The following is a 26798-nucleotide window of genomic DNA, read 5'->3' on the forward strand; positions in this document are numbered from 1 at the left end:
GGGCGCCCCCGACGGCGGGCGTGGCGGGCTGGCGGCGCGATAAGAGGCGCGGCCGCGCCGCCCCGCGCAGCGAGCGGAGCCGGAGCCCGGAGCGCGGCGGGGCGCGGGGCGGGAGCGCAGGAGCGAGCCGGGTGCGCAGGTAAGGCTGCCCCGCGCCGGGCCTTTCCCCGCACGGAGCTCGAGCGTCCCGGGCCTCGAGGGCTGCGGGCCGAGGGGCGTCCGGCCGGCCGGCACCGTCGGGGCGTCTCCAAAAGTCGCCGGCAGCCGCGCGCGCGTCTTCGCGCTCGAAGGGGTCCGGAGCCGAGCGCCCGCGTGTGCGGGGTTCCTGCCTGGCTCCGAACCTGGGGGCTCGGCGGCCCGCGTCTCTGCGAAGGGGCTGAGCAGGGCTCGCCGGGCACAGACGCCGGAGACCCCCCCACCAGCCGCGCGGGAGATCTCAGACTCCTGGTCGCTGGCGAGGGGCTGGCGGGGAGCGGGGGCCCAGCCCCCACCCGCAGCGCCTCGGGGCTCAGCGACGAAGGGGTTTGGGGCCCGCTTGTCTCTGGTGCCTGAAGACTCGGGCCTCAGAAGGGTCGCTCAGCCCCCCCCCCCCCCCCCCCCCCCGCCCAGTCCCCATCCCCTCCTTCCGAGCTCGCCCCCCCCCCGCCCCCGGAAGCTGCAGCAGAAGCTTCTAGTGTGAGATTTTCTTCAACAAACTCCGGCAGCCGCAGCTCCTCCGGGCAGTGCCCGCCCGGTTGTGTCGTGCACTACCTGCGCGCATGTGACATCGCACACGTATGTGAGCTTGTGCTGGCATATGGGTGGTGCATGCCGTGCATGAATGTGCCAGTGTGAGCATGGGGACATCGCATGCACGGGCATGTAGCATGTGGACAATGCACGCCTGTGTGGGCATTGCATGCATATGCTGAATGTACACACATACACGTGTGCTGTGCTACACTGTGTTATGCTCTGTTGTATCTGCACACTATGCACTCGCATGTTGTGTATGCGAGTGTTGCACTTGCTTGTTGTGTTATGTGCACGTGTATTGCATGTGTATGTGTGCAGTATATGCACATGTGTTGCCTATGCACAAATGTTGCATGTGCATGTGTGTTGTGTGTGCACTGTGTTGTGTGTGCAGTGGATGCACATGTGTTGTGTGTGCATGTGTGTTGTGTGTGCAGCGTATGCTCATGTATTGCATATGCACATGTATTGCACGTTTGTTGCTGTGCACATGTGTTGCTTGTGCACATGTGTTGTGTGTGCACTGTGTTGCATGTGCAGTGTATGCACACGTGTTGCATGTGCACATGTATTGCATGTGCACATGTGTTGCGTATGCACGTGTGTTGCATGTACACATGTGTGTGCACGTGTTGCATGTTCATGCCATCAGCCCTCAGGCACTGGGAGAGGTGTGTTCTGCCCTGCGAAGCCCCCGCCTCTACTGTGCCCCTCCTGCCCCTGTGGCCGGACCCCGAGCCTGGTCTGATGTGTTTGTTCCCCTGCAGACCCAAGGACGGTGCGTGAATCTGTCCGGACTGCCCATGAGTCTCAGCAAATGCCCAGTGGCCCTGATGTCCCCTGTGGTGGCCCCAGCCCAGGAGCCCAACCCCATGGGACCCAAGGCGGTGGAGCTGGTCCTGGTCAAAGAGCAGAATGGGGTGCAGCTCACCACGTCCACCCTCATCAGCCCCCCCCACACGCCGGCACAGCCCCCCGAGCGGGAGACCTGGGGCAAGAAAATCGACTTCCTGCTCTCGGTCATCGGCTTCGCCGTGGACCTGGCCAATGTGTGGCGCTTCCCTTACCTGTGCTACAAGAACGGCGGAGGTGAGGCCGACCCCACTGGCCATCTGCCCCCCAGCAAGCACTGTTCAGTGGGTGGTGCAGACGCCCCTGAGGATGGGGTGCCGTGGCCACAGATGGCGGCAGCACCTTGGGCCAGAGACAGAGGGGGCTGGAAGGGCTGCGAGGCCCTGGGGAGGGGGCGGGAGAGGCCTGGGGCCCGGAGAGACCTGGGGGGGAGAGGCATGGGGTCGGGAGTAGGGGAGAGACGGGGCGGAGGGGGGGGAGAGGCCTGGGTGGGGAGAGATCTGGGGGGGAGAGGCCTGGGGAAAGAGAGGTCTGGGGGTGGGAGAGACCTGGGGGCGGGAGAGATGGGGGGAGAGACCTGGGGTGGGAGAGGCCTGAGGGGAAGAGACCTTTGAGTGGCCTGGGGGGGAGAGGCCTGGGGGTAGGAGAGATGGGGGAGAAAGAGGCCTGGTGGGGGAGAGACGGGGGGGGGAGGGGGAGAGGCCTTGGGGGGAGAGGCCTGGTGGGGAGAGGCCTGGGGGGAGAGGCCTGGGGGGAGAGGCGGGGGGGAGGAGGAGAGGCCTTGTGGGGGAGGCCTGGGGGGGAGAGGCCTGGGGGGAGAGGCCTGGGGGGGAGAGGCGGGGGTGGGGAGGCCTGGGGGGGAGAGGCCTGGGGGGGAGGCCTGGGGGGAGAGGCCTGGGGGAGGAGAGGCCTGGGAGGAGAGGCCTGGGGAGAGAGAGGCCTGCAGGGGACAGGCCTGGGGGGAGAGGCCTGGGGGGAGAGGCCTGTGGGGAGAGACCTAGGGGGGAAAGGCCTGGGGGAGAGGCGGGTGGGGGGACAGGCCTGGGGGGAGAGGCCCTGCAGCCCCACCCTGGGAGGGTCTGTGGGTGCCCCAGGCAGGCTGCCATCTGCTGTCCTTGGCAGGCCAGTGTCTGCGTCCCCTGCACGGCCCGGGGCCCTCCCTGAGGCATAGCTGAGGCCTGGCCCCTCCGGCCCTTTACCTGGGGAGTCCCATGGAGTGCCCTGGGGCGCAGGCCGGGGGTCCCTCGGGAGCTGCAGCTGGCCCTGCGCCCCGCAGGTGCCTTCCTGGTCCCCTACCTGCTCTTCATGCTCATCGCGGGCATGCCACTGTTCTACATGGAGCTCGCGCTCGGCCAGTTCAACCGTGAGGGCGCCGCGGGCGTCTGGAAGATCTGCCCGCTCCTCAAAGGTAGGCGCCCTCTGCCCGGCCCGGCGGCCGAGGGCCCCTCTCGCCAGCCCACCCAGACTCAGGGCAGCCAGGGGGCCCGCCAAGGGGTGCTGAGCCACCACGCGGGCCCCAAGCCAGAGCAGGCTCTGCGATCATGGGACCTGCTCCCTGCACCACGGCGGTCACCTCCAGCGAGGGTCCCCCACACCCAGGCACGGCAGGCCCTGCGTGCCCTCCCACGCCTCCCAAGCTCACCTCCCTGCATGCACCTATTCCCAACTCCCTGTTCTCACCTCCTTCTCTCACCTCCTGCACACATCTCTTACTCACCTCCTGGCACACTCCTCCTAGTCTCACCTTCCTCCACACACCTCCTGTTCTCGCTCGTGGCTCACACCTTCTCTGATCACACCTCCCATTCTCACTCCTGGCTCACACCTTCCTGATCACACCTCCCGTTCTCGCTCCTGGCTCACACCTTCCTGATCTCACCTCCCATTCTCACTCCTGGCTCACAACTTCCTGATCACACTCCTGTTCTCACTCCTTGCTCACACCTTCCTGATCATACCTCCTGTTCTCACTCCTGGCTCACACTTTCCTGATTACACCTCCCGTTCTCGAACCTTGCTCACACCTTCCTGATCACACCTCCCGTTCTCACTCCTGGCTCACACCTCCCTGATCACACCTCCTGTTCTCGCTCCTGGCTCACACCGTCTGTTCGTACTCACCTCCCTGTTCTCACCTCTACCCACACCTCCCTGTGTCCTGTGTCCTTATCTCTTGCCCCCGATGTCCAGTGGGGCCTCTGGGGGCTTTCACAATCAGTGTGGTGTGGAGGCTCAGGCCCCACTGCAAAGTTCCCTCAGGCCTCAGGCAACTCCCTTTGAGCTGTGCATGTCCAAGTGTGACTGCCAGGGCCACACCTCCACCAGGATTTCCACCAGGACCAGCCGCACTCACAGACAGTCAGGGCAGCCTCTGCCCACTGCTGGGAGGCTCCTAGTGCCCAGCTCCTTCCTGATGACGGTGTGGACCTGAGAGCATTGTACACGTGCCGACATCATCCAGGGGTCTGGGCCCCTTATGCCGTGCATGGACAGTGTCCCAGCAGTGGTGGGAGCGGGGGCTCCTCAGTGTGTGGGCAGGCCCAGCCTGTCTCAGAGATGGCGGGCCCTGTGGACTCAACTCCCTTCTGGAATCTTCCGTGGGCTGGGCCTGCTGCCCCAGAGCTTGGGGTGGAGTTTTGCAGAGCCTGTATGCGAGCTGGGGGGCAGGGGGGCGGGGGGCTGGGGGGGCCTTCCGGGACGCAAAGGCCACAGAAACGGCTCCTGAACTTTGGAACGTGCAGCCCGCACAGGCGGCTGGGCAGGGATCAAAGCCGGCGAGCGGCACCTTGAAGGGAGGTTTGTGCCCAGGGAACTGTGCCCGGGGCCGCGGGCTGCCACCGACAGCTGCCTGCAGGAGGCCGTGGACGGGTCCTGTTGGCGTCAGTTCCCAGACTCTGAAGGACAGTTGGATTGTGAAAGTTGAGGCAGGCATCTCCCAGCCGCCAGCCACGGGGTCCTCACGGAGCTTCAGGCCCCCCTCGGCCCTGGCCACCAGCTCAGGGCGCACGCCAGCCCCAGCTGCGGCCCTGTGCCCGCTCTCACTGGAGAAGGGTTGCCAGAGGGCAGGGGCCGCCCTTGAGGCCACCAGGCATCTCCCAGGGCACCCCTGGCCAGGGCACCCTGGGTCGCTGAGCACTCTCCCGGGCACCCCCGGCCACCGAGCACTCTCCCGGGCACCCTGGCCTCGGCCTTCCCCAGCCCTGTGTGGGAGCTGTGCAGCATTGCGCGCCTCACACTGCCACCCAGGAAATGCCTAAGGATGAAAACAGCTTCTCCGAGGGTTGGCTGTGCTCGTGTCCCTCCTGGCCACCGGTGGGGTGGACGGGCGCAGCAGGGGCGGGTGCCAGTGAGCCTCAAAGTGGCCCCAGGGAGTCCTCTGCATACAGCCCTGGGGATGCAGGACAGCCTGTGAGCTCTCCGGTCATAGGGATGGGACAGCGCTTGTCCCCCGTGGATACGGGAGCACCTGGGCCACGGAACAGGGTCCCCGCGCCCCTCACCTGCTGCCCCGGGAGGCACAGGCTCCCTGCAGCCCCTCTTACCACGGGAGACACAGGCTCCCCGCGCCCCTCGCCTGCTGCCCCGGGAGACACAGGCTCCCTGCAGCCCCTCTTACCACGGGAGACACAGGCTCCCTGCAGCCCCTCTTACCACGGGAGACACAGGCTCCCTGCAGCCCCTCTTACCACGGGAGACACAGGCTCCCTGCGGCCCCTCGCGTGCTGCCATAGCCCTGCTCTCTAACCCTTGGCTCCCCGCAGCCAAGCCCCCTCCAAGACTTGACCCGGTTCCCGTGACCCCGGAGACAGCTATCAGCAGTAGGTAGCCTGCATGTCCTGACTACCCTGGACAGCCTTAGCAAGTGGGGGCGGGTCTGGTAGGGCCTGGGTGACGTGGATCACGTCCTGTAGGATGTGGATCACGTGGGGGTGCTGCGTGACGTGGTTCACTACGGGGGTCCTGGGCGTGTGCATCACTGTAGGGGTCCTGGTGACGTGGATCAGGTGGGGGTCCTGGGTACTGGGGTGGCCACAGGCAGACAGATGGTCATGAGTAGCCATGTCTGCCTGTGACCCTGGGTGAGCCTCATCGTCCCTCAGTGCTCTGGGTGGCCCTGGAAGACCTGGAACATGCCGGCCCCCCGGGTGCCTGTTGGCACAGGTGTCCCCGGGGCCTCTGAGTGACTTGGGTGTCTGTGTCCCCGTGTGTCCCTGGTGGTTCTTTGAGGCCTTGGTGGCCCTGTGCCCGTGGGGGGTGCTGGTGGCTGGGTTCTGCAGGAGGCCCAAGCTGAGCGCACATGCTGGGGCCAACCTTGCCCCTGGCCCATGGCATCGAGGGCCGAGTGCCGAGCAGTGACACCTGCCCGCCCTCCCAGGGGTGGGCTTCACTGTCATCCTCATCTCGCTCTACGTGGGCTTCTTCTACAACGTCATCATCGCCTGGGCGCTGCACTATCTCTTCTCCTCCTTCACCCTGGAGCTGCCCTGGACCCACTGCAACAACACCTGGAACAGCGCCAACTGCTCCGACGCGCGCGCCAACGCCAGCGACGGGCTCAATGCCAGCTTCCGGGCCACGCCCGCCGCCGAGTACTTCGAGTAAGTGCCAGCGTGGGAGCCCACGCACCCACGCACCCCTGCGTCGGCCTCCAGGAGGGAAACTTGAGCCAGAGGCTGACAGGTGGTGGGTACAGGCTCCTCCCCTTGGGCCCTGCACCCAGACTGTGCCCTCAGGATGTGGGGCCTGGGAATTGCTGACTGGGCAGATGGGAGCAGGGGCGCAGAGTGAGGGGAGGGTGTGCACAGGGTGAGGGGAGGTTGTATACAGGGTATAGGGTGAGGGGAGGGTTGTGCAGGGGTGCAGGGTGAGGAGAGGGTTGTGCAGGGGTCCAGGGTGAGGGGAGGGTTGTGCAGGGGTGCAGGGTGAGGGGAGGGTTGTGCAGGGGTGCAGGGTGAGGGGAGGGTTGTGCAGGGGTGCAGGGTGAGGGGAGGGTTGTGCAGGGGTGCAGGGTGAGGGGAGGGTGTGCACAGGGTGAGAGGGGTTGTATACAGGGTACAGGATGAGGGGAGGGTTGTGCAGGGGTGCAGGGTGAGGGGAGGGTTGTGCAGGGGTGTAGAGTGAGGAGAGGGTTGTGCAGGGTGAGGGGAGGATGTGCACAGGGTGAGAAGGGTTGTATACAGGGTACAGGGTGAGGGGAGGGTTGTGCAGGGTGAGGGGAGGGTGTGCACAGGGTGAGAGGGGTTGTATACAGGGTACAGGGTGAGGGGAGGGTTGTGCAGGGGTGCAGGGTGAGGAGAGGGTTGTGCAGGGGTGCAGGGTGAGGAGAGGTTTGTGCAGGGTGAGGGTGTTTGTGCACAGGGTGAGAGGGGTTGTATACAGGGTACAGGGTGAGGGGAGAGTTGTGCAGGGGTGCAGGGTGAGGGGAGGGTTGTGCAGGGGTGTAGAGTGAGGGGGAGATTTGTGCAGGGTGAGGGGAGGATGTGCACAGGGTGAGAAGGGTTGTATACAGGGTACAGGGTGAGGGGAGGGTTGTGCAGGGGTGCAGGTTGAGGAGAGGGTTGTGCAGGGGTGCCGGGTGAGGGGAGGTTTGTGCAGGGTGAGGGTGTGTGTGCACAGGGTGAGAGGGGTTGTATACAGGGTACAGGGTGAGGGGAGGGTTGTGCAGGGGTGCAGGGTCAGGGGAGGATTGTGCAGGGATGGCAAGTGAGGAACGCCAGGAGCCATCTTCCATGTCCCTGGCCTGTGAGTGAACGCGGCGTGGTCCGCTCTAGGGTCAGTGTGGGACAGGCCTGCTGTGGCTTGGTGATGAGCCAGTTAGGCCGGTCTCCCCGAGCCCAGCTGCGTTTCCCCCGCTGCCCTCCCGGCATCCGAGGTGGCTGCCTGAGGTGCACGGACGCCTCCCAACAGAGGAGAGTCCGTGTGGCAGGTGGGCAGCGCGTATGCCTCTTCCTGACCACTGCCTCCCCGGCGCTGCCGCCCCATCCTGTGTCACAGTGGTCTCGGACGCATGTGTCTGTTGCATTTCTCCTGGCTCGTCTGCCTTCCCGGGAGGAAGCCAGGCACTGGGCTCCCTCAGGACTGGCGCACACGCCCTGCGGCCTCACTCCCAGTGGCACGTCTAGAATTCGCTCTCCCAGGCACGCCCCACTCGGCCCTCCTGCTTCACTCACTCCTGCGCCACAGGATTCTTACTAGTTTTGTTTTGGTTTCTGGTCCTCACCCAACAGTGCTCAGGACTTCCTCCTGGCTCTGTTTGCAAGGCGACTACCCTTCCCGCTCTGGACACTCTTAATTTCTTACTGGGGGCCTCCCGCGACGCTGCTCGGGGCTCCGGGGTCACTTCTAGAAATACTCCACCCAGTGTGGCCTGACAGATTTGGTGCTGGATCCAGCTGAGGCCATCGGAGCATCTCATGGCCCCTCAGTTACCCTCCAGCCACCGCTGAGCCCGCTGAAGACAGCCACTGTCTTCATAGGGCCCACGTGGGTGTCCTGCTGCAGCTCCCACGGGGGCCCCTCGTTCCGGCCTTTCAGGAAGCGTCTCAGGGCCAGTGTGTTGAGCCCCACACGTGGCTGTTTCCAGGCGCCACAGCCCAGAGCCGCGGGCGTGTTCCCCAGGGCACTCTGTGCCAGGCCCGCAGACTCCCTCCCCTGCCACAGCCCACCCAGCCCTCTGGGGACTCCTCTGGGGCTCATGTCCTGCACCAGTGGCTTTGTCCTGGCGGCTGACGTCATGTCCTCTCCTGTCACATGATGTGGCGGAGGGTAGTCACTGCTCATCTGCAGCCACATAGTAGCAGCCTCTGTCCGTGGTGACTCATGCATGTAGACATGGCCTGTGCGTGGTGACTCATCCCTGTGGACATGGCCTGTCTGTGGTGACTGAGTGTGCCTATGACCTATGTCTGCGGTGACTGAGTGTGGACACAGCTGTGTGTGACTAAGTGTGGACACGCCTGTCGGTGGTGAGCAAGTGTGGGCATGGCCTGCGTGTGGTGACTGAGTGTGGACACACCAGTCTGTGGTGACTGAGTGTGGACATGCCTATGTGTGTTGAGTGAGTGTGGACATGCCTGTCTGCAGTGACTGAGTATAGACATGCCTGTCTGTGGTGAGCATGTGTGGGCATGGCCTGCGTGTGGTGACTGAGTGTGGACACGTCTGTGGTGACTGAATGTGGACACACCTGTCTGTGGTGACTGAGTGACACGTCTGTGGTGACTGAATGTGGACACACCTGTCTGTGGTGACTGAGTGTGGACACGCCTGTCTGTGGTGACTGAGTGTGGGCATGGCCTGTCGGTGGTGGCTGAGTGTGGGCATGGCCTATCTGTGGTGGCTGAGTGTGGACACGGCTGTCTGTGGTGACTGAGTGTGGACACGCCTGTCTGTGGTGGCTGAGTGTGGACACGCCTGTCTGTGGTGGCTGAGTGTGGACATGGCTGTCTGTAGTGGCTGAGTGTGGGCATGGCTGTCTGTGGTGACTGAGTGTGGACACACCTGTCTGTGGTGACTGAGTGTGGACATGGCTGTCCGTAGTGGCTGAGTGTGGACACGCCTGTCTGTGGTGGCTGAGTGTGGACACGCCTGTCTGTGGTGGCTGAGTGTGGACATGGCTGTCTGTAGTGGCTGAGTGTGGGCACGGCTGTCTGTGGTGGCTGAGTGTGGGACACGCCTATCTGTGGTGGCTGAGTGTGGGACACGCCTGTCTGTGGTGGCTGAGTGTGGACACGCCTGTCTGTGGTGGCTGAGTGTGGACACGCCTGTCTGTGGTGGCTGAGTGTGGACACGCCTGTCTGTGGTGGCTGAGTGTGGACACGCCTGTCTGTGGTGGCTGAGTGTGGGCATGGCTTGTGTCCCTGGTGACGCGTGTGTGCGCGGTGTGTGTTCTGGGTAGGCAACTGTGGGCTCTGCTCCTGAGTGTGACTTGCTGTGTCCTCAGGCGCTACTGCTGATGGGGAGGAGGCGCCCGTGTCTGGGACAGCCTTGTCCCTCAGGGGTCCTGTGGTCGGGGAACTGGGCCGGTCCAGCCCTGCTCTGGGGGGGGGGGGCTGGGGCTCTGTCCCGTCTGTCCCGCCCCCATGCCAGCTCGGTCCTCGGCACCCCCAGCTCAGCCTATTCCTGCGGCCCCTCGCCCGCCCCACCTGTGCCCGCTGGGTGGGTCTGCCATCAGGCTCGGGGCTGGCGGGGTCCACCCGAAATGGGGCTGCGCGGTGTGTGAGGGGCCCTGCAGGGACAGCTGGGCCCTGGGCGTGCCCTGTGCCCTGTACGGATTGGGGAATAGTCAGCCTCTGTGCCGGCCTGCTCCCCCGGCCTCCAAGGACAGGGCCAAAGGCCAGGGCACAGAGGGGGTGCTGTGAGCCCGCACCTGGGCACTCACCTTCTCCCGCCCTCCCCCACCCTCCCCGGCCCTCCCCCACCCTCCCCTAGCCCTCCCCCACCCTCCCCTGACCCTCTCCTGACCATCCCCTGACCCTCCCCCACCCTTCCCTGACCATCCCCTGACCCTCCCCCGACCATCCCCACCCTCCTCCAACATCCCCCTACTCTCCCTGACCCACCCCGACCTCCCCCACCCTCTCCTGACCCTCCCCTGACCCTGCTTTGACCTGACCCTCCCCCAACCATCTCCACCCTCCCCCAGCACCCCCTTACTCTTCCCTGACCCTCCCCCTTCCCATTCCCCTCCCGACCCTGCTTTGACCTGACCCTCCCCGACCATCCCCCACCCTCCCCATACCTTCCCTTGACCTTCCTCTGACCCTGCTTTGACCTGACCCTCCCCTGACCGTCCCCACCCTCTCATGACCCTTCCCTAACCCTTCCCCACCCTCCCCTGACCTTCCCCTGACCCTGCTTTGACCTGACCCTCCTGACCTTCCCCTGACTGTCCCCACCCTCCCGTGACCTTTCCCTGACCCTCCCCCACCCTCCCTTGACCCTCCCCTGACCCTGCTTTGACCTGACCCTCCCCCGCCCTCCCCTGACCCTGCACTGACCCTGCTTTGACCTGACCCTCCCCCGCCCTCCCCTGACCCTGCACTGACCCTGCTTTGACCTGACCCTCCCCCGCCCTCCCCTGACCCTGCACTGACCCTGCTTTGACCTGACCCTCCCCCGCCCTCCCCTGACCCTGCACTGACCCTGCTTTGACCTGACCCTCCCCCGCCCTCCCCTGACCCTCCCCCGCCCTCCCCTGACCCTGCACTGACCCTGCTTTGACCTGACCCTCCCCCGCCCTCCCCTGACCCTGCACTGACCCTGCTTTGACCTGACCCTCCCCCGCCCTCCCCTGACCCTCCCCCGCCCTCCCCTGACCCTGCACTGACCCTGCTTTGACCTGACCCTCCCCTAACCCTTCCCTGACCCTCCCCCGCCCTCCCCTGACCCTGCACTGACCCTGCTTTGACCTGACCCTCCCCCAACCCTTCCCTGACCCTCCCCCACCCTCTCCTGACCCTGCACTGACCTTGCTTTGACCTGACCCTCCCCCAACCCTCCCCACCCTCCCTGACCCTCCCCCGACCCTCTCCCTGCCCCTGCCCTCACCCATACCTGGCCTGGCTCACTGGGCACTGGGGCAGGGTCCAGGCTGGCACTGGCGGGGCTCACTGGAGGGGTGAGGAGGTGCCGGGGCAGGAGCCAAACCCTCAGGCCTCGTCCCCAGGCGTGCGGTCCTGCACCTGCACCAGAGCCGAGGCATCGAGGACCTGGGCCCACCCCGGTGGCAGCTCACGGCCTGCCTGGTACTCGTCATCGTGCTGCTCTACTTCAGCCTGTGGAAGGGAGTGAAGACCTCGGGCAAGGTCAGGGGGCGCAGCCATGCGGGTGGGGGCCCTGCTCTGTGGGGGCCGGGCGGGGTGCCGCCACGTGGGGGTGGGGCAGGTGTGCCGCCCGTGGGCCCGTGGCGCAGTGAGCGGCCGCCCGCAGGTGGTGTGGGTGACGGCCACCATGCCCTACATGGTCCTGTTCGCCCTGCTGCTGCGCGGCATCACGCTGCCGGGGGCGATGGATGGCATCCGGGCCTACCTGAGCGTGGACTTCCACCGGCTCTGCGAGGCTTCCGTGAGTCCGGAGCGCCCTCGTGGGCTGTGCTGTGTGCTTGCCACATGTGGTCATGCGTGTGCCACGTGCTCACTGTATGTGGTCATCTGTGTGCCATGTGCTCACTGTGTGGTCATGTGTGTGCCATGTGCTCATCATGTATGGTCACGTGTGTGTCATGTACTTGCCATGTAGTATGTGCTCACCTCGTGCCTCTCTCCCGGGTGCCATGTGCCTGCGGCAGCTGTCCCAGGCTCGAGGTCAGCCTGCAGCTGCTGTGTGGCGAGTGTGAGGCTCGTCCCGGGGGTGGCCGCACAGACACACACACACACGCGTCTGACGAGACGAGGTTCCCCCCAAGGGCCACATGGGGAGTGGCCACTGACCCGCGTGCTCGGCTCCACACAGGTGTGGATCGACGCGGCCACCCAGATCTGCTTCTCGCTGGGTGTGGGGTTCGGGGTGCTGATCGCCTTCTCCAGCTACAACAAGTTCACCAACGACTGCTACAGGTCAGGCCGTGCTGGGGCGGGCGGACACGGGGGCCAGCAGGGTCTGTGCTGGGTGCGGGGAGGTGACCTAGGGGCCTGGGGCCTGGGGCCAGGGGCTGAAGGGGGCCCCGGGCGCTGGGCGAGGCTGATGGATGTGCGGCGTCCAGGGGCAGCAGCGGGGAGGGCGTGTGGGCGCTGACTTCGCGTGCCCTTGCCCACAGAGACGCCCTCGTCACCACCTCAGTGAACTCGCTGACCAGCTTCTCCTCAGGTTTCGTGGTCTTCTCCTTCCTGGGCTACATGGCTCAGAAGCACGACGTGCCCATCGGGGATGTGGCCAAGGACGGTGAGTCCAGCGCTGTCCCCGGGCCTCGCAGGGGCTGCCCCCTCCCGGGGAGGGGCCCTCCTGCTCGGCCCCCAGAGAGGGAGCCCCTCGAGGGGGGCATGCGTGGTGCAGGGAGCCAGATGGGGGCCGGGTGCGCAGGGGTGCGGGGAGCCCAGGCACGGATCGGGAGGCCAGACCTCGGGCCGGGACCCCCAGGAGCTGCCCTGCCTGTGTCTGCCTGCAGGAGGGCCGTGGGCGGAAGCACTGAGTGTCCGGGGCAGGAAAGGCGGCCCCCGCCCCCACCCGCTGTTCCCCCGCCTCCTACTCCCACCTTCGGGGCCCCTCACCCTCACTTGCCCCTTACTCTGGCAAAGGGCAGACAGGAAAGCTCTGCCCGGGCCTGAGCACTCACTCACCCCGACTCAGCCCGAGGACCTGGGCCCAGTCCTGAGCCCAGACCGGGGCACCCGTTGGGTCTGCAGGGCGGGGGCCCAGAGGGTAAGTGGCCCCTCAGTGGGCCTGGGGGCATGTCTGTCCCCATCTTTGGGGCCATTTGAGGTCACAGAACTGTCAGGAGAGCCCCCTGCTCCTTGTCACCCCAGAACCTCCCCTGCCCTGTGTCCTCGTGGGGACGGGGCTTCCTGTGCGTGTCACGGGTGCTCTGACTGCAGGTGGCATGAGGGTGATCCTCACACCCCAGCCCTCCACTGTGCCCGGGACAGGAGCAGGGAGGAGCAGCTGTGGGCTGTGACGAGGGTGACACAGGTGACATGGGGACCTGTGTGACCACAAGTAATGGGGTGGGGTGCAAGTGGATGACTGTGGGTGACAAGGTGATGGGGTGCCTGTGGGTGACACAGCTGGTGGGTGCCTGTGGGTGACACAGCTGGTGGGTGCCTGTGGGTGATATAGCTGATGGGGTGCCTGTGGGTGACACAGCTGATGGGGAGCTTGTGGGTGACACAGCTGGTGGGCGCCTGTGGGTGACACAGCTGATGGGCGCCTGTGGGTGACACAGCTGATGGGGCGCCTGTGGGTGACACAGCTGATGGGGAGCTTGTGGGTGACACAGCTGGTGGGCGCCTGTGGGTGACACAGCTGGTGGGCGCCTGTGGGTGACACAGCTGATGGGCGCCTGTGGGTGACACAGCTGATGGGGCGCCTGTGGGTGACACAGCTGGTGGGCGCCTGTGGGTGACACAGCTGGTGGGCGCCTGTGGGTGACACAGCTGGTGGGGCGCCTGTGGGTGACACAGCTGATGGGGCGCCTGTGGGTGACACAGCTGGTGGGCGCCTGTGGGTGACACAGCTGATGGGCGCCTGTGGGTGATACAGCTGATGGGCGCCTGTGGGTGACACAGCTGATGACACAGCTGTGACACAGCCTGTGGTGACTGCTTGATGGGGTTACACTGTGGGTGATAGTGTGATAGTGACACTGAGGGTGAAGGTGTGACTGGCCACAGGTGACAGGTGACACAGCTGATGGGCGCCTGTGGGTGACACAGCTGATGGGGTGACTGTGGGTGACACAGCTGATGGGGCGCCTGTGGGTGACACAGCTGATGGGGCGCCTGTGGGTGACACAGCTGATGGGTGCCTGTGGGTGACACAGCTGATGGGGTGACTGTGGGTGACATAGCTGATGGGCGCCTGTGGGTGACACAGCTGATGGGGTGCCTGTGGGTGACACAGCTGATGGGGCGACTGTGGGTGACACAGCTGATGGGGCGCCTGTGGGTGACACAGCTGATGGGGCGCCTGTGGGTGACACAGCTGATGGGCGCCTGTGGGTGACACAGCTGATGGGGCGCCTGTGGGTGACACAGCTGATGGGGCGCCTGTGGGTGACACAGCTGATGGGGTGACTGTGGGTGACACAGCTGATGGGGTGACTGTGGGTGACACAGCTGATGGGCGCCTGTGGGTGACACAGCTGGTGGGGTGACTGTGGGTGACACAGCTGGTGGGCGCCTGTGGGTGACACAGCTGATGGGGTGACTGTGGGTGACACAGCTGATGGGGCTCCTGTGGGTGACACAGCTGATGGGGCGTTTGTGAGTGACACAGCTGATGGGGCGCCTGTGGGTGACAGCTGGTGGGGCGTTTGTGAGTGATACAGCTGATGGGGCGCCTGTGGGTGACACAGCTGATGGGGGCCTGTGGGTGACACAGCTGATGGGGTGCCTGTGGGTGACACAGCTGATGACACAGCTGTGACACGGCTTGTGGTGACTGCTTGATGGGGTTACACTGGGTGATAGTGTGATAGTGACACTGAGGGTGAAGGTGTGACTGGCCACAGGTGATGGGGGACACTGCGGGGGACAGTGTGTGTGACCATGGGTGACACAGTCTCTGCCCACAGGCCCTGGGCTCATCTTCATCATCTACCCTGAGGCACTGGCCACGCTGCCGCTGTCCTCGGCCTGGGCCGTGGTCTTCTTCATCATGCTGCTCACACTGGGCATCGACAGTGCCGTGAGTGTGGCGGGGGCCCTCGGAGACCCCATTCCCTCCCTTCCTGACCCCGGGGCTGGAGTCAGAAGGCACTAGCAGAACTGAGACCTGGCCGCTGAAGCCCTGTGTGTGCATGTGTGCACCTGGACACGGGGATGGGCATGCATGTGTGCCCACGTGTGTGCCTTGTGTGCCCGTGTGTGTCTGCATGTGTGTTTCCGTGTCCTCGCGTGTGCACGTGGGTCTTCCCAAGCTGCAGGTGCTGCTGCCTTCCTCAGCCGAGCCCCCCTGTGGGTCAGCCGAGACCCAGCCCCCTGGTGATACCTGGTTGACTCCACCCCCGTGTCCTCATACCGGCCACCACCCTGTGAAGAGGAGAGGGGTGTCCTGTGGTGGCTGGGGAGGTGGAAGGCTGAGGGAGCCGCAGGGGCCAGAGAAGGCAGGAGACAGGGGGACGCCTGGAGGCCAGGAGGCAGCAGTGGCGTGTCTGTGTGCAGATGGGCGGGATGGAGTCGGTGATCACCGGGCTGGTGGACGAGTTCCAGCTGCTGCGCCGCCACCGCGAGCTCTTCACGTTGGCCGTCGTGCTCGCCACCTTCCTCCTCTCGCTGCTCTGTGTCACCAATGTAGGTCCAAGCCCCGTGCTCCAGCAGCCCCTCCCCCTCCCCCGGGGCCCGCTAGGCAGGGCAGATACAGCAGAGAACCTGAGGGGCAGACGCCTCCCCCAGACCCTGCCCCGCGTGGCTTTGGGTGACCCTCAGACCTGTCTGCCCAGGGGGTCGCCTTGGCACAGAGGCCCAAGGCCTGAGGGTCCCTGAGCCCAACGTGTTGGCGGGTGCAGCGCGTGTGGCCCCCAGTGCAGCAGCTCCGCTTCTCCAGGGCGGCATCTATGTCTTCACGCTGCTCGACCACTTCGCGGCAGGCACATCCATCCTGTTCGGCGTCCTCATTGAGGCCATCGGCGTGGCCTGGTTCTACGGTGAGGACACTCCACTGTGTGAGCCTGTGTCAGCGTGTGTGATCATGGGCCATGTAATAGCCCCGTGAACCCCTGTGAGCCCATGTGACCATGTGGCATATGTGAACCCATAGGATCATGTATGATCATGTGGCATGAAATAGTCTTGTGAGCCCATGAGAGTGTGTGATTGTGTGGCATGTGAGAGCCCATGAGAGCCTGTGAAAAACCTATGAGCCCTGTGAGCCCTGAATAAGCCCTGTGAGAGCCCTGTGAGCCCTGTAAGCCCGTGAGAGCCCTGTGAACCTGTGAGAGCCCTGTGAGCCCTGTGAGCCTGTGAGAGCCTGTGAGCCCTGTAAGCCCATGAGAGCCCTGTAAGCCCGTGAGAGCCCTGTGAGCCTGTGAGAGCCCTGTGAGCCCTGTGTGAGCCCTGTGAGAGCCCTGTGAGCCCGTGAGAGCCCTGTGAGCTCTGTGAGCCTCTGAGAGCCCTATGAGCCCTGTGAGAGCTCTGTGAGCCGGTGAGAGGCTTATGAGCCCATGAGAGCCTTGTGAGAGCCCTGTGAGAGCTCTGTAAACCTGTGAGAGTCTGTGAGCCCTGAGTGAGTCCTGTGAGCTCTGAGTGAGCTCGTGAGAGCCCTGGGAGCCCTGTGAGTGAGAGCCCTGTGAACCCTGTGAGAGCCCTGTGAGTCCTGTGAGAGCTCTGTGAGCCTGTGAGAGTCCTATGAGCCCTGAGTGAGCCCTGTGAGCCCTATGAGCCCTGTGAGAGCCCTGTGATCCCTGTGAGTGAGAGCCCTGTGAGCCCTGTGAGAGCCCTGTGAGCCTGTAAGAGCCCTGTGAGTCCTGTGAGAGCTCTGTGAGCCTGTGAGAGTCCTGTGAGCCCTGAGTGAGCCCTGTGAGCCCTGTGAGGGCCCTGTGAGCCCTATGAGAGCCCTGTGAGCCCGTGAGAGCCCTGAGAGCCCTGTGAGAGCCCTTGAGAGCCCTGAGAGTCCTGTGAACCCTGTGAGCCCTATGAGCCCTGGGAGCCCTCTGAGAGCCCTGTGAGAGCCCTATGAGCCTATGAGCAGGGGCCCTGTGAGCCTGTGAGAGCCCTGTGAGCCCTGTGAGAGCCCTGTGAGCCCTATGATCCTATAAGAGCCCTGTGAGAGCCCTGTGAGCCCTGTGAGAGGCCTGTGAGCCCTGTAAGAGCCCTGTGAGCCTATGAGAGCCCTATGAGCCCTGTGAGGGCCCTGTGAGGGCCCTGTGAGCCTGTGAGAGCCCTATGAGATCCCTTGAAAGCCCTGAGAGCCCTTTGAGCCCTGTGAGCCCTATGAGCCCTGGGAACCCTGTGAGAGCCTTGTGAGTCCTGTGAGCCTGTGAGAGCCCTGTGAGAGCTCTGTGAGCCCGTGAGAGCCCTGTGAGCCCTGTGAGAGCCCTGTGAGACCTATGAGCCTATGAGAGCCCTGGGAGCCCTGGGAGAGCCCTGGGAGCCCTGGGAGCCACTGAGAGCCCTATGAGCCCTGTGAGAGCTCTGTGAACCCGTGAGAGCCCTGTGAGCTCTGTGAGCCTCTGAGAGCCCTATGAGCCCTGTGAGTGCCCTGTGAGCCCATGAGAGCCCTGTGAGCCCTGTTAGCCCTGTGAGCCCGTGAGAGCCCTGTGAGCGCCCTGTGAGCCTGTAAGAGCCCTGTGAGTCCTGTGAGAGCTCTGTGAGCCTGTGAGAGTCCTGTGAGCCCTAAGTGAGCCCTGGGAGCTCTGAGTCCTGTGAGAGGCCTGTGAGCCCTTAGTGAGCCTGGGAGAACCCTGTGAGCCCTGAGTGAACCCTGTGATATGTGAACCCTGGTTGAGCCCTGAGTGAGCCTGTGAGAGTCCTGTGGGTGCTTCTGCCTGGACACTGAGAAGTGGTGTCTGTGGTGGTGGCTGGAACATCCTCACTGACAGGGATGTTCCATGGGACACAGGTTGTGACGAGCCAGCCATCCCCTATGGGGCTCCCCCGCCTTCAGGCACCTCATCAGCTGGGGACGAGACTGCACCTTGCCCAGACTGAGCCTCTGGAGATTGGGAGTGAGCCCACCTGTGGGAGGAGGCAGCCTTATCTACACGTCAGAACCCAACCCTGCTGTAGCCCCTCCTGGGATGCCTAGCGTCATTTCAGAGAGGCCTCAGGAGCTCCCCCACATTCTCACACTCTCAGGCAGGCTGCTCGTCTGTCTCTCATTCTCTTCTGCAAAGCAGAGATCTGGCAGCCCCCTAGGGGTTACACCTGGGCCCTGCTTCATATGAATGACCTAGGGTGTCACAAATCCCGCTCACGGGTCCTCATGCAGCCAAGGACCCTATGTTCCGTTGACAGGGCAGAGGCCCCTTCTCTGTCCCAGAGGAGGAAACACCAGCCTGAAATCTAACTTCCCTGAAGCAGCTCCACAGCTGCTTGCTGGCCCCAGAGAAGCCTGCACAGGAGGAGGAAACCCAGAGAGGCCCCACAGCAGCCAGGCCAGAGACAGCGGGGTACACCCCCACAGGAGGCCCCCTCAGCAGATCCCCAGCAGATCCACGGCAGATCCCCACAGCAGATCCCCCACAGCAGATCTAAGGCACATCCCCACAGCAAATCCCCATAGCAGGTTCCCACAGCAACTCCCACAGCAGATCCCCCAGAAGGTCTGCACAGCAGATTTCCACAACAGATCCCCCACAGCAGATTCCCCACAACAGATCCCACAGCAGATCACCCAGGTCTCCACAGCAGAACCCCCAGCAGGTCCCCACAGTAGATACCCCCAGAAGGTCCCCTCACAGATCTCCCCAGAAGATATCCCAGAAGATTCCCCACAGCAGATCCCCATGCAGGTCCCCACAGCAGGTCACAGTACATCCCTCAGCAGCGCCACAGCAGATCCTCAGTAAATCCCATAGCAGATCCCTCACAGCAAATCGACATCAGGTCGCCACAGTAGGTCCTCACAGCAGATCCACAGCAGGTCCCCACAGAAGACCCCCCCATAGCAGATCCCCACAGCAGGTCCCTAGGAGATTCCCCCACAGAATATCACAGAAGATTCTCCCACATATTCCCCCATAGCAGATCTCCCAGAGTGGATCCCACATCGCAGGTCCCACAGCCAATCCCCACTAGACCCCCCACTAAAGATCACCTGAAGCAGATCCTGTCACAGGTCCCTGCAGCAGATTCTCTACAGAAGATCCTGCAGCAGATCCTTGCGGTAGATTCCCCACAGAGATCCCATGGCAGGTCTCTGCATAGATCCCCTTGTCAGGGCCCTATGTTAGATCCCGTAGCAGATCCTCCACAGCAGGTCTGCAGACAGACAACCCCCCTCCAATGCCAGCCTGCAGTGCCCAGAGAAGCTGCTGGGGGCACCAGATGCTGAGAGGCCAGGCTTGGGGATCCCTGGGAGTGTGCGGTGGGGACTGAGCCCCGCAGGGAATTGGGAGCTGTGTCAGCTGCCAGCCTGACCCTGAGGCTGTGTCTTGCAGGCGTGCGCCAGTTCAGCGAAGACATCAAGCAGATGACAGGGCAGCGGCCCAGCCTCTACTGGCGGCTCTGCTGGAAGTTTGTCAGCCCCTGCTTCCTGCTGGTAAGGCCCCGCGTCACTGCCCAGGCCAGGGTGCCCGCCACGGCCCACCCCGCCCGTGGTCCCACCCAGTACCCAGTGCCCACATCCCTCCCCTACCCACCGGGTCCCACCCAGTATCCTGCCCATGGGTCCAGAGTGGTACCTCTGGGTTTGCTGCGTGAGCTGCACTGAGGGGTGGCTGGGGTGGGCCCCGTGCTGTGGAATAGGGCCCAGGCCTGGGATTCTGTCCGTGTGGCAGCTGCCCCATCCGGGGTTGCCGCTTCCAGGTGGCACAAGAAAGTGATTCTGCCTGAGGGCAAGGACAGACGTAGCCCTGGGGGCATTACTAGTGGGCGGGCTGAGCACCGTCCCCTCAGAGAGGTCTTTGGGGCCTCTCTACCTGGTCCCCTGCCCTACAGTTCTGCCCGCCACTCAGCACCTAGGGTAGGGGGCAGAGGGGCAGCCTGGAGCCTGGGCCCACCCTCTAGGGCAGCTGGACCCTGGGCCAGTTCTGTGGGGAGGAGGGTGTGGGCCGCACCGGTCAGCCTGTGATCTGTTTGGGGGGACCTTCCTTGCCCTCCTGACCTCGGAGGGGAGAACCCAGCTGACCCTTGTAGTACACGTGCTATGGGTGTGGATCACATGCAAGCATGTAGCGCACATGTAGAAGCCATGGAGGCATGCGGATGGGCTTGTCTCACATGAGGGTACATAGCACATGGAACATGCCTTACACAGGGCAGCACACTGACATGTGAACATGTTTGTGCATGAAGGGCAGAAGTTGTTGATAAGGGGCCTCTAGGGAACGTAAATGTGTCCCCGTAAGCCCCGCCCTGCCCTGGACAGTCGGCTGTTGTGGTGAGGCTCTGAGGTCTGGCCCGGAAGCTCAGCAGACCTGTTTGTAGGCAGCAAGGGGACTCGGTCCAGGCCTCACGTCTTACCAGGTCATCGTGCAGACCTGGGCCTGGATTTCACTTGGCCTGTGTTGGACTGTCTTGTTTTTAAGCAAGAATGGAGTTGAAGGGGGTGATATGGGTGGGTGGACGGACGGGTGGGTGGGAGGATGGGTGGATGCATGATGGAAAAATGGGTGGATAGTGGATGGATGTGTGGATGGATTATGGATGAATGAGTGGATGGTGGGAGGATGGTTGGGATGGATGGATGGATGGATGAAAAGATGACTGGCTAATGGATGGATGGGTGGACGGGTGTTGGGATGGGAAGAAATGGACATCAGGAGCAGAGCATAATGCAGAGATGGGAGGGGGCAGTGTGTTACCACTGCGGCCCCCTCCCCAGGGCACTCCAGGGTCTTTCTAACAAGTGTCATCACTGGTGTGTGGACAGGCAGGTACCCCTGATCACAGGAGAAGCTTCTGGAGGAGTCAGGAATGTTCCAGTGGGAGGCAGCACCCACTAGCTGCCTCGATGACCAGTGAGGACTGAGTGCCTGGATCCCCGAGTGTGTGCCCAGCCAGGCACCCGGCCTCACCCAGCACCCATCTCTCCCCTTAACCCTAACCCTCACCTGCCTGCCTGGCCCCTTGTTTCAGTTCGTGGTCGTGGTCAGCATCGTGACCTTCCGGCCCCCGCACTATGGGGCCTATGTGTTCCCTGACTGGGCCAACACGCTGGGCTGGACCATTGCTGCCTCCTCCATGTCCATGGTGCCCATCTACGCCGCCTACAAGCTCTGCAGCCTGCCCGGCTCCGTGCGGGAGGTGCGTGTGGGACTCGGGGACTTCCCTCCCGTGTGTGTGTCCCGGGGTGTTCCTGTGATGACCCCCAGCAGCAGGAGTGAGGAGCACAGCTCAGTGTGTGCCCACATGTTCACCCTGCATGCATGTAGTCCTGTGTGCCCGTGTCTGCCTGTGACTGTGCAGGCATGTACTAGCTGCTGTGCACATGTGTGCATGCTGGCTAGTGTGTCTGCATGTACCTACTGTGCACATGTGCATCTATGTGTGCATTCGCTGCTGTGCGTGTGTGTGTGAATATTCTTGAATATTCAGAGGCGCTGGTGAGAGGAATTCTAAATTGGTGGAGGGCTACCCGCTTGCTCTGGCAAAAGCAACAGCTAAGCGTCAGTATTTGCTATCCTAAGTATACACCTCTAATGAACTCACTACAGAGAAGTCATCAGTGGGGGAAAGAAAAATACAGGAGGGTACAGCAAAACGTCAAAGAATACTTGGTTCTGCTGAGTCTGTAAACCAAACGGTCAGGAGGAATGCAGGGCCAAGCTGCAGGCTCCATAAGTTACCCCCCAGCCTGGAGTGATAGGAGGGGTGAGGGGATGTCTGCATTTCAAAGGCAAGTGGGCTGGGACCTGCCAGAAAGGGAAGACTGCTTCTCTGTTACACTAGAATTCAGACTGAGGCCAGAGAGCAGAGGGAAGAGATGTTAGCCCTTTCCAGGTCCGCCGGTACCTTGCCAATGGTCAAGGGGTCCAGGGTCCTGCCCACTGCTGGTCAGTCTCTGGGGACTTGTCCTCTAGCCTGGCCGGGCACCAACACTCTCGTGCATGGTGTGTGGCAAGGTAGAAGGGGCCATGCCAGGAGGGCGGGGCCACCAGGGGGGATCCCGCTGCTGTAAGGTGGGAGACAGGCCCCACGGAGCCTCAGGGACACGGGTGTTGGGAGTTGGGAGGAGAGAAACGGCCTCAGGTCAGAGACTTGGGGCACCGCTGCTGTCCCTGGGCAGCTGTACCCAGAGGCCATGCCAAGGCGCAGCTGCCACCCTGCGTGGGCATGGGGCTCTGCACCTGGCCCATGCATGCATGTGCCTTCCCACGTGTCCTGTGTGCGTGCATGTGTGTGCCCACATGTGCAGTGTCTGATGCTGACACATGCGTGGCTGTCTGTACACATGCGTGTGGAGAGCTGGGGGTGTGGTGCTGCTGGACGCAGCCTGTGTGCCAGGAGACCAGGCCTGCACCCGAGGGACTGCCAGCTCTGTGGGACCCCACCCGAGCCCCCTCCCTCGCTCCTTCCCTTCCAGAAACTGGCCTGCGCCATCACGCCTGAGAAGGAGCGGCAGCTGGTGCAGAGCGGGGAGGTGCGCCAGCTCACGGTGGGTGCCGCGGGGTGGAGAGTGCCAGGAGAGGAGGGGCAGAGCTGGGCAGGCTGCTGGGAACAGCCTGGGGGGAGCAGCGCCCAGCGGGGCAGCAGCTGGGCCAAGGCCAGGCGCACCCATGGCCATGTGGGACCCAACCTCTGCAGGGCACACGCAGCTGCCAGCACCATGTGCCAGCCCCTGCCCGCGCCCTGCCCGCGCTCTGGGTACAGGCGCCCAGCTGGCACCAGCCCCGCAGGCACTCGCTCCGGCTCACTTTCTCCGAGTGGCCTTGAGCTGAATGTGCGTCACCTCTCAACCCACCTGTGACGGTCGAGCAGAACCTCCTGCACACCCTTCTCATCTGTGCGCCTCTCCCCTGCCCGCACACCCTCCTCCCCCTGCCCGTGCGCCCTCACCTCTCCCTGCTGCGCTGCAGTCCCCTCTCACATGCTCCTCTCCTATCGCCTATCCATGTGCTGAGCACAGGAGGTGCGGGGAGGGCCCTCTGCTGGCGTCTGGGCCTGACGTCCCTGTGCTCCATCCAGACTTTGTCTCGGTGTGGACGCGAGACCCTGGCTCTCGTCCCGCGGGTCCCTCGGCAGTTTGCACGGCCACTGCTGCCCCTTCTGCCCCAGCCTCCTCTGCGGCCTCTTGACGCCCCGCTCTGCAGGGAGCTGCCCGTGTCAGCCAGAGCCTTGGCGGGCGCCACACCAGCCCAGTGTGTCTGCAGCCCTGCTGCCCTGCACCTGCTTCTCCAGCGCGGGTCCCGGGACTCAGCCCTGCCAGGGTGCTGCCGCCTGCAGGCTGCCCGAGTGCCCCCTGGTGGCTCTGTGCCCCGGAGCTTTTTCTCGCCTGTCCTGGCTCCGTGGCCCTGTCCTGTGTCTCTGCGCCTCGAGCCTCCAGCCGCGCCTGCTGCCTCTTCACACCACATGCTGAGCCTCCGGGGGCCGCTCGCTTCCTGCAGTGTGGACACGCATGGCCTTTCCCACGGCCCACATGCCGGCCAACTGGCCCATGGTCCTGGCCGCTGTTGCTTGCGCCCCGGTGCCACCCCCACACATGGTCTCACGCCCTGCGGCATGTGGCCACGCTGCTCGGGCTCCTGCTCGCCCCAATGTGCCTATCCTCGCTCGAGCCCGCCTGGGAACTGCGCTGGGGCGGAGGGGTGCTGTGTGGAGGGTGGACCCACCCCTGCAGCACAAGGACCAGCCGTGGGGCCGGGGCAGCTGGTTCCTTCTGCGCCTGCGTCCAGTGGGTGAAGGGGGGTGCTGGCCCCAAGCTCGTCCCCATCTCGCGGTGTCCCTGTCCCCACCGCACACGAGCACTTGTCCCTGGACAGCCAGGTCCCCATGCAGCGCAGTCCCTGGGTGACAGGAGAGGGCTGGGACATCAGGATCACCCCCTCCCCCTCCCCAGTGCAGCCGAGTGAAGGGGTCAGCTGGGAGGGCTTGGAAGCTGCTCCCCTGCCCTCCCCTGGGCCAGCCTGCCCGCCCCCCTCCTCTCCTCCCTTCCCCTCCTATCCTGCCCTCCCTTCCTCTAGCCTCTCCTCTCCTCTCCCCTCCCCTCCCCTCTTCTCTTCCCCTCCTCTCCTTATCTTTCCCCTCTGATCTTCTCCCCTCCCTTCCTGTCCTCCCTCCCCTCCCCCCTCTCCCTTCCCCTCCTCTCTCCTCCTCCCCCACTCTGCTGGGGCAAGTGCAGCTGCAGGCCAGATGCTCTCCAAGACGCACAGGGCGGGGCTGTCTGTCCATGGCCCTGGGAGCAGCTGCGTGGGCTGCCCTGCCCTGCCCGCCCCCGCAGGGCTGAGCAGCTGGGGGCAGGCCCTCCCTGTGTGATCCTCTGCTCTCCTGCAGCTCCGTCACTGGCTGGTGGTGTGAGTACCGCAAGGCTCAGCTCGCTGGAGGTGACCAGCCCGACTCACTTCCCGGGACGAGGCCCCACGTGGCGGCGCACGCTGCAGGAGATTCCTCATCTGTCTGCGTCCTCGTCTGTCCCCTGTCCTACCTCTGTGGCGCCTTCCCACAGCTGCCGTTCCCCAAGCACAGGCCCCAGCACGGTGCCGCTGTCACTCAGAAGCCCCTCTGCATAGCCCTGTCTGCAGTGCTTGGGTCTGTGTCCAGGGCGGATGGAGGGGCCGTGCACCCACCTGCCCACGGGGCGGGCACTCCGGGGCCCCGCCCGGCTCCTCCTCGGCACTGAGACAGAACATTGGACCCGGGGGCGACCCCATTTCCTCATCAGCCCCCGTCTCCGGCGCTGGGGGCACAGACCCCCATGCACCCTCAGCTGCAGAGCTTCTTGGGGCCGTGGGCGGCCTCTGGGGCTACAGTCCTGGGTCACACCTCACCACCGGCGGGAGAGGCGTCCTGCCAACCCTGAGCCATGCAGCCCCCGGCAGGACTGGGTGGGAACGGGGGCTGGCCGGGAGGCAGGGGCTGCAGCGGGCGCGGCGCCCCTCCTCCCGGGAGCTGTGCTGCGTTCCCAGCCGTGTCTTCCTTGTGTGTCCCTGTAGTCGCTCTGTGCAGGCGTCCCGACAATAAAGACCCCCTGGGAACTGCCGGCTCCAGTGCGTCTTGCCACCAGCGCTGGCACTGCTCACCTGCGGCCTGTCCCGGGGGCTCCTTCCTCGTCCCTCCGGGGGCATGCCCTCACCCTAGCACAGTCACCTTGGCCACAGGTCACGCCCACCCGGGGGCCACACCCCGTCGTTGCCACGCCCACCTCATGCCGCAGCAACACTGCTCTGGGCTGCCTGCCCGCAGGCCACGCCCATTCTCTGCTGCACCCCTTATTGCCACGCCCACCCACTGACCACACCCTGTCGTCGCCACGCCCATCCATGGACCACGCCCTTGTCGTTGCCACGCCCACTCCGGTCCAGTCAGCCCACCGGCCACGCCCATTCTCGGCCAAATCCTGTCACTGCCACGCCCACTCCAGGCCACGGGCCTGTCGACCACGCCCACCTCATGCATTGCCACGCCTACTCTGGGCCAGCCGGCCACGCCCACCCTGTCACACCCTGTCATTGCCACGACCACTCCCTGGGCCACGCCCTCCCACCTGTGGTATCTACTTCCCCGGGACTTGGGCCACTCCCGTGTTGCTCCGTGTTGTCGGAGGGGGTGGGGAGGGACCTTCCCCCAGGACCGCAGTCTCCCCCTGACTAGAAGAAACGGCAGGGATAGGGTGCGGGGGGCCAGCTCCAAGATGTCACCTGACCCACTGTGGCCTGGATGTCCCCAGGAAGGCACCCTCGCCAGAGGGGAGACCCCCGTGTGCCCGAGCCCCGTCCCATCCCACATTGCTCCCTGCCCACCTTGCGGTTTCTAGGCCTCTGCTGGGGAACATCTGCCCCGAGGCTCTGGGCTCCCAGCTCTGCTTGGTCTCAGGACTCAGTGACCACCCCAGCACCCGTCCAGCCCCAGGGTGTGGGGCAGGGCCGGGCAGGGGGACCTCACGGTGCAGGAGGAGTGGGGAGTGGGTGGGACGATTTAATCCTCACAGTCTGTGCAGCCCTGTCCTGACCAGCATGTGTGTCCCGTAATCTGTCCCTATCTCGGCCGCTCAGGTCATGCTGGGGTGGGGGCTGCACGCACAGGTCAGTGAGGACGGACGGACAGGGAGGATAGCCCTCCAGGGTGACCCAGCAAACGCACTGGCACGAGGACGCCAGGGCAGGTGAGCTTGGGCCAAGGCAGCTGTCCAGCATCCTGGAACTGGAGGCGTCCAGACTTTGACTTCCCGCTGGACTCAGAGCAGGACCAGGGTCCAGTGCGGCCCCCGTGCTGGCCCTGGGTGGACAGTACATGCATCCCAGCGGCCCGGCTCTGCCCCGCGGCTTTGACGGGAAGGAAGCCCAGAGCCAGACCTGCCTGGCTTCCCGCACCCTCCCTTCCCCTCCAGGCCTGCCTGCCGGCACCCCCACAGCGCCATCAGCTCGACTGGGGGGTCCTGTCCACCCTCCATTCCCCAGAGCCACGCAACCCCTGACCTTTACGCACTGAGGCTCGGGCTAGGCGCACCGGCTTCCTCTCGGAGAGATGCGTTTTAATAAAGTGCAGAGCCGCGGGCTGGATCTGGAGTGCAAACACCCCTGCACACGCAGGGACCTTTTCTCTGCCTCGATCCCCGTCTCCTGCCCTGCACCCACCATGGCTGCTGCCTGTCCTCCCCAGGAGCCCCAGCTGGGCAGACCCCCACTGCCCAGGGTCTTGGCCACTGCCCCCACTGAGTTTAGCTCAGGTAGCTCAAAGGGTTTCCACCCACAACCGTTTGCCAGAAAAATGTCCCCAAGTCTTGCATCCAGAAGCACCGCC

At 64.4% G+C, this 26798-nt stretch overlaps 1 protein-coding gene across 2 annotated transcripts; it reads left to right on the forward strand.

Annotated features, from left to right (window-relative positions):
- SLC6A3 (solute carrier family 6 member 3) lies at positions 1–25041 on the forward strand. 2 transcript variants are annotated; one of them, XM_055147663.1, is made up of 16 exons: positions 69–139; positions 705–774; positions 1503–1824; positions 2864–2995; positions 5963–6185; positions 11255–11393; positions 11518–11652; positions 12040–12143; positions 12344–12468; positions 14816–14928; positions 15405–15533; positions 15787–15886; positions 19340–19440; positions 20979–21146; positions 22426–22497; positions 24333–25041. In XM_055147663.1, exons 3-16 carry the CDS (start codon positions 1539–1541, stop codon positions 24354–24356), a joined length of 1851 nt encoding a protein of 616 aa, XP_055003638.1. In that variant the 5' UTR covers positions 69–139; positions 705–774; positions 1503–1538; the 3' UTR covers positions 24357–25041. The 2 variants fall into 2 exon arrangements, with proteins under 2 accessions (XP_055003637.1, XP_055003638.1); XM_055147662.1 differs by lacking the exon at positions 705–774 and having other exon boundaries at positions 1–139.
- Positions 25042–26798: the final 1757 nt, after the last annotated feature.

The sequence above is a fragment of the Sorex araneus genome, chromosome 1, assembly GCF_027595985.1.
Source record: "Sorex araneus isolate mSorAra2 chromosome 1, mSorAra2.pri, whole genome shotgun sequence".
Lineage (NCBI taxonomy): Eukaryota > Metazoa > Chordata > Mammalia > Eulipotyphla > Soricidae > Sorex > Sorex araneus.

Bases quoted from the DNA above. Each gene is read 5' to 3' on its own strand.
- SLC6A3 (XM_055147662.1), top strand. From the start codon at position 1,539: ATGAGTCTCAGCAAATGCCCAGTGGCCCTGATGTCCCCTGTGGTGGCC. The intron at 21,147-22,425 runs GTGCGTGTGGGA...CTTCCCTTCCAG, and splicing joins TGCCCGGCTCCGTGCGGGAG to AAACTGGCCTGCGCCATCAC. The intron at 22,498-24,332 runs GTGGGTGCCGCG...GCTCTCCTGCAG, and splicing joins GGGAGGTGCGCCAGCTCACG to CTCCGTCACTGGCTGGTGGT.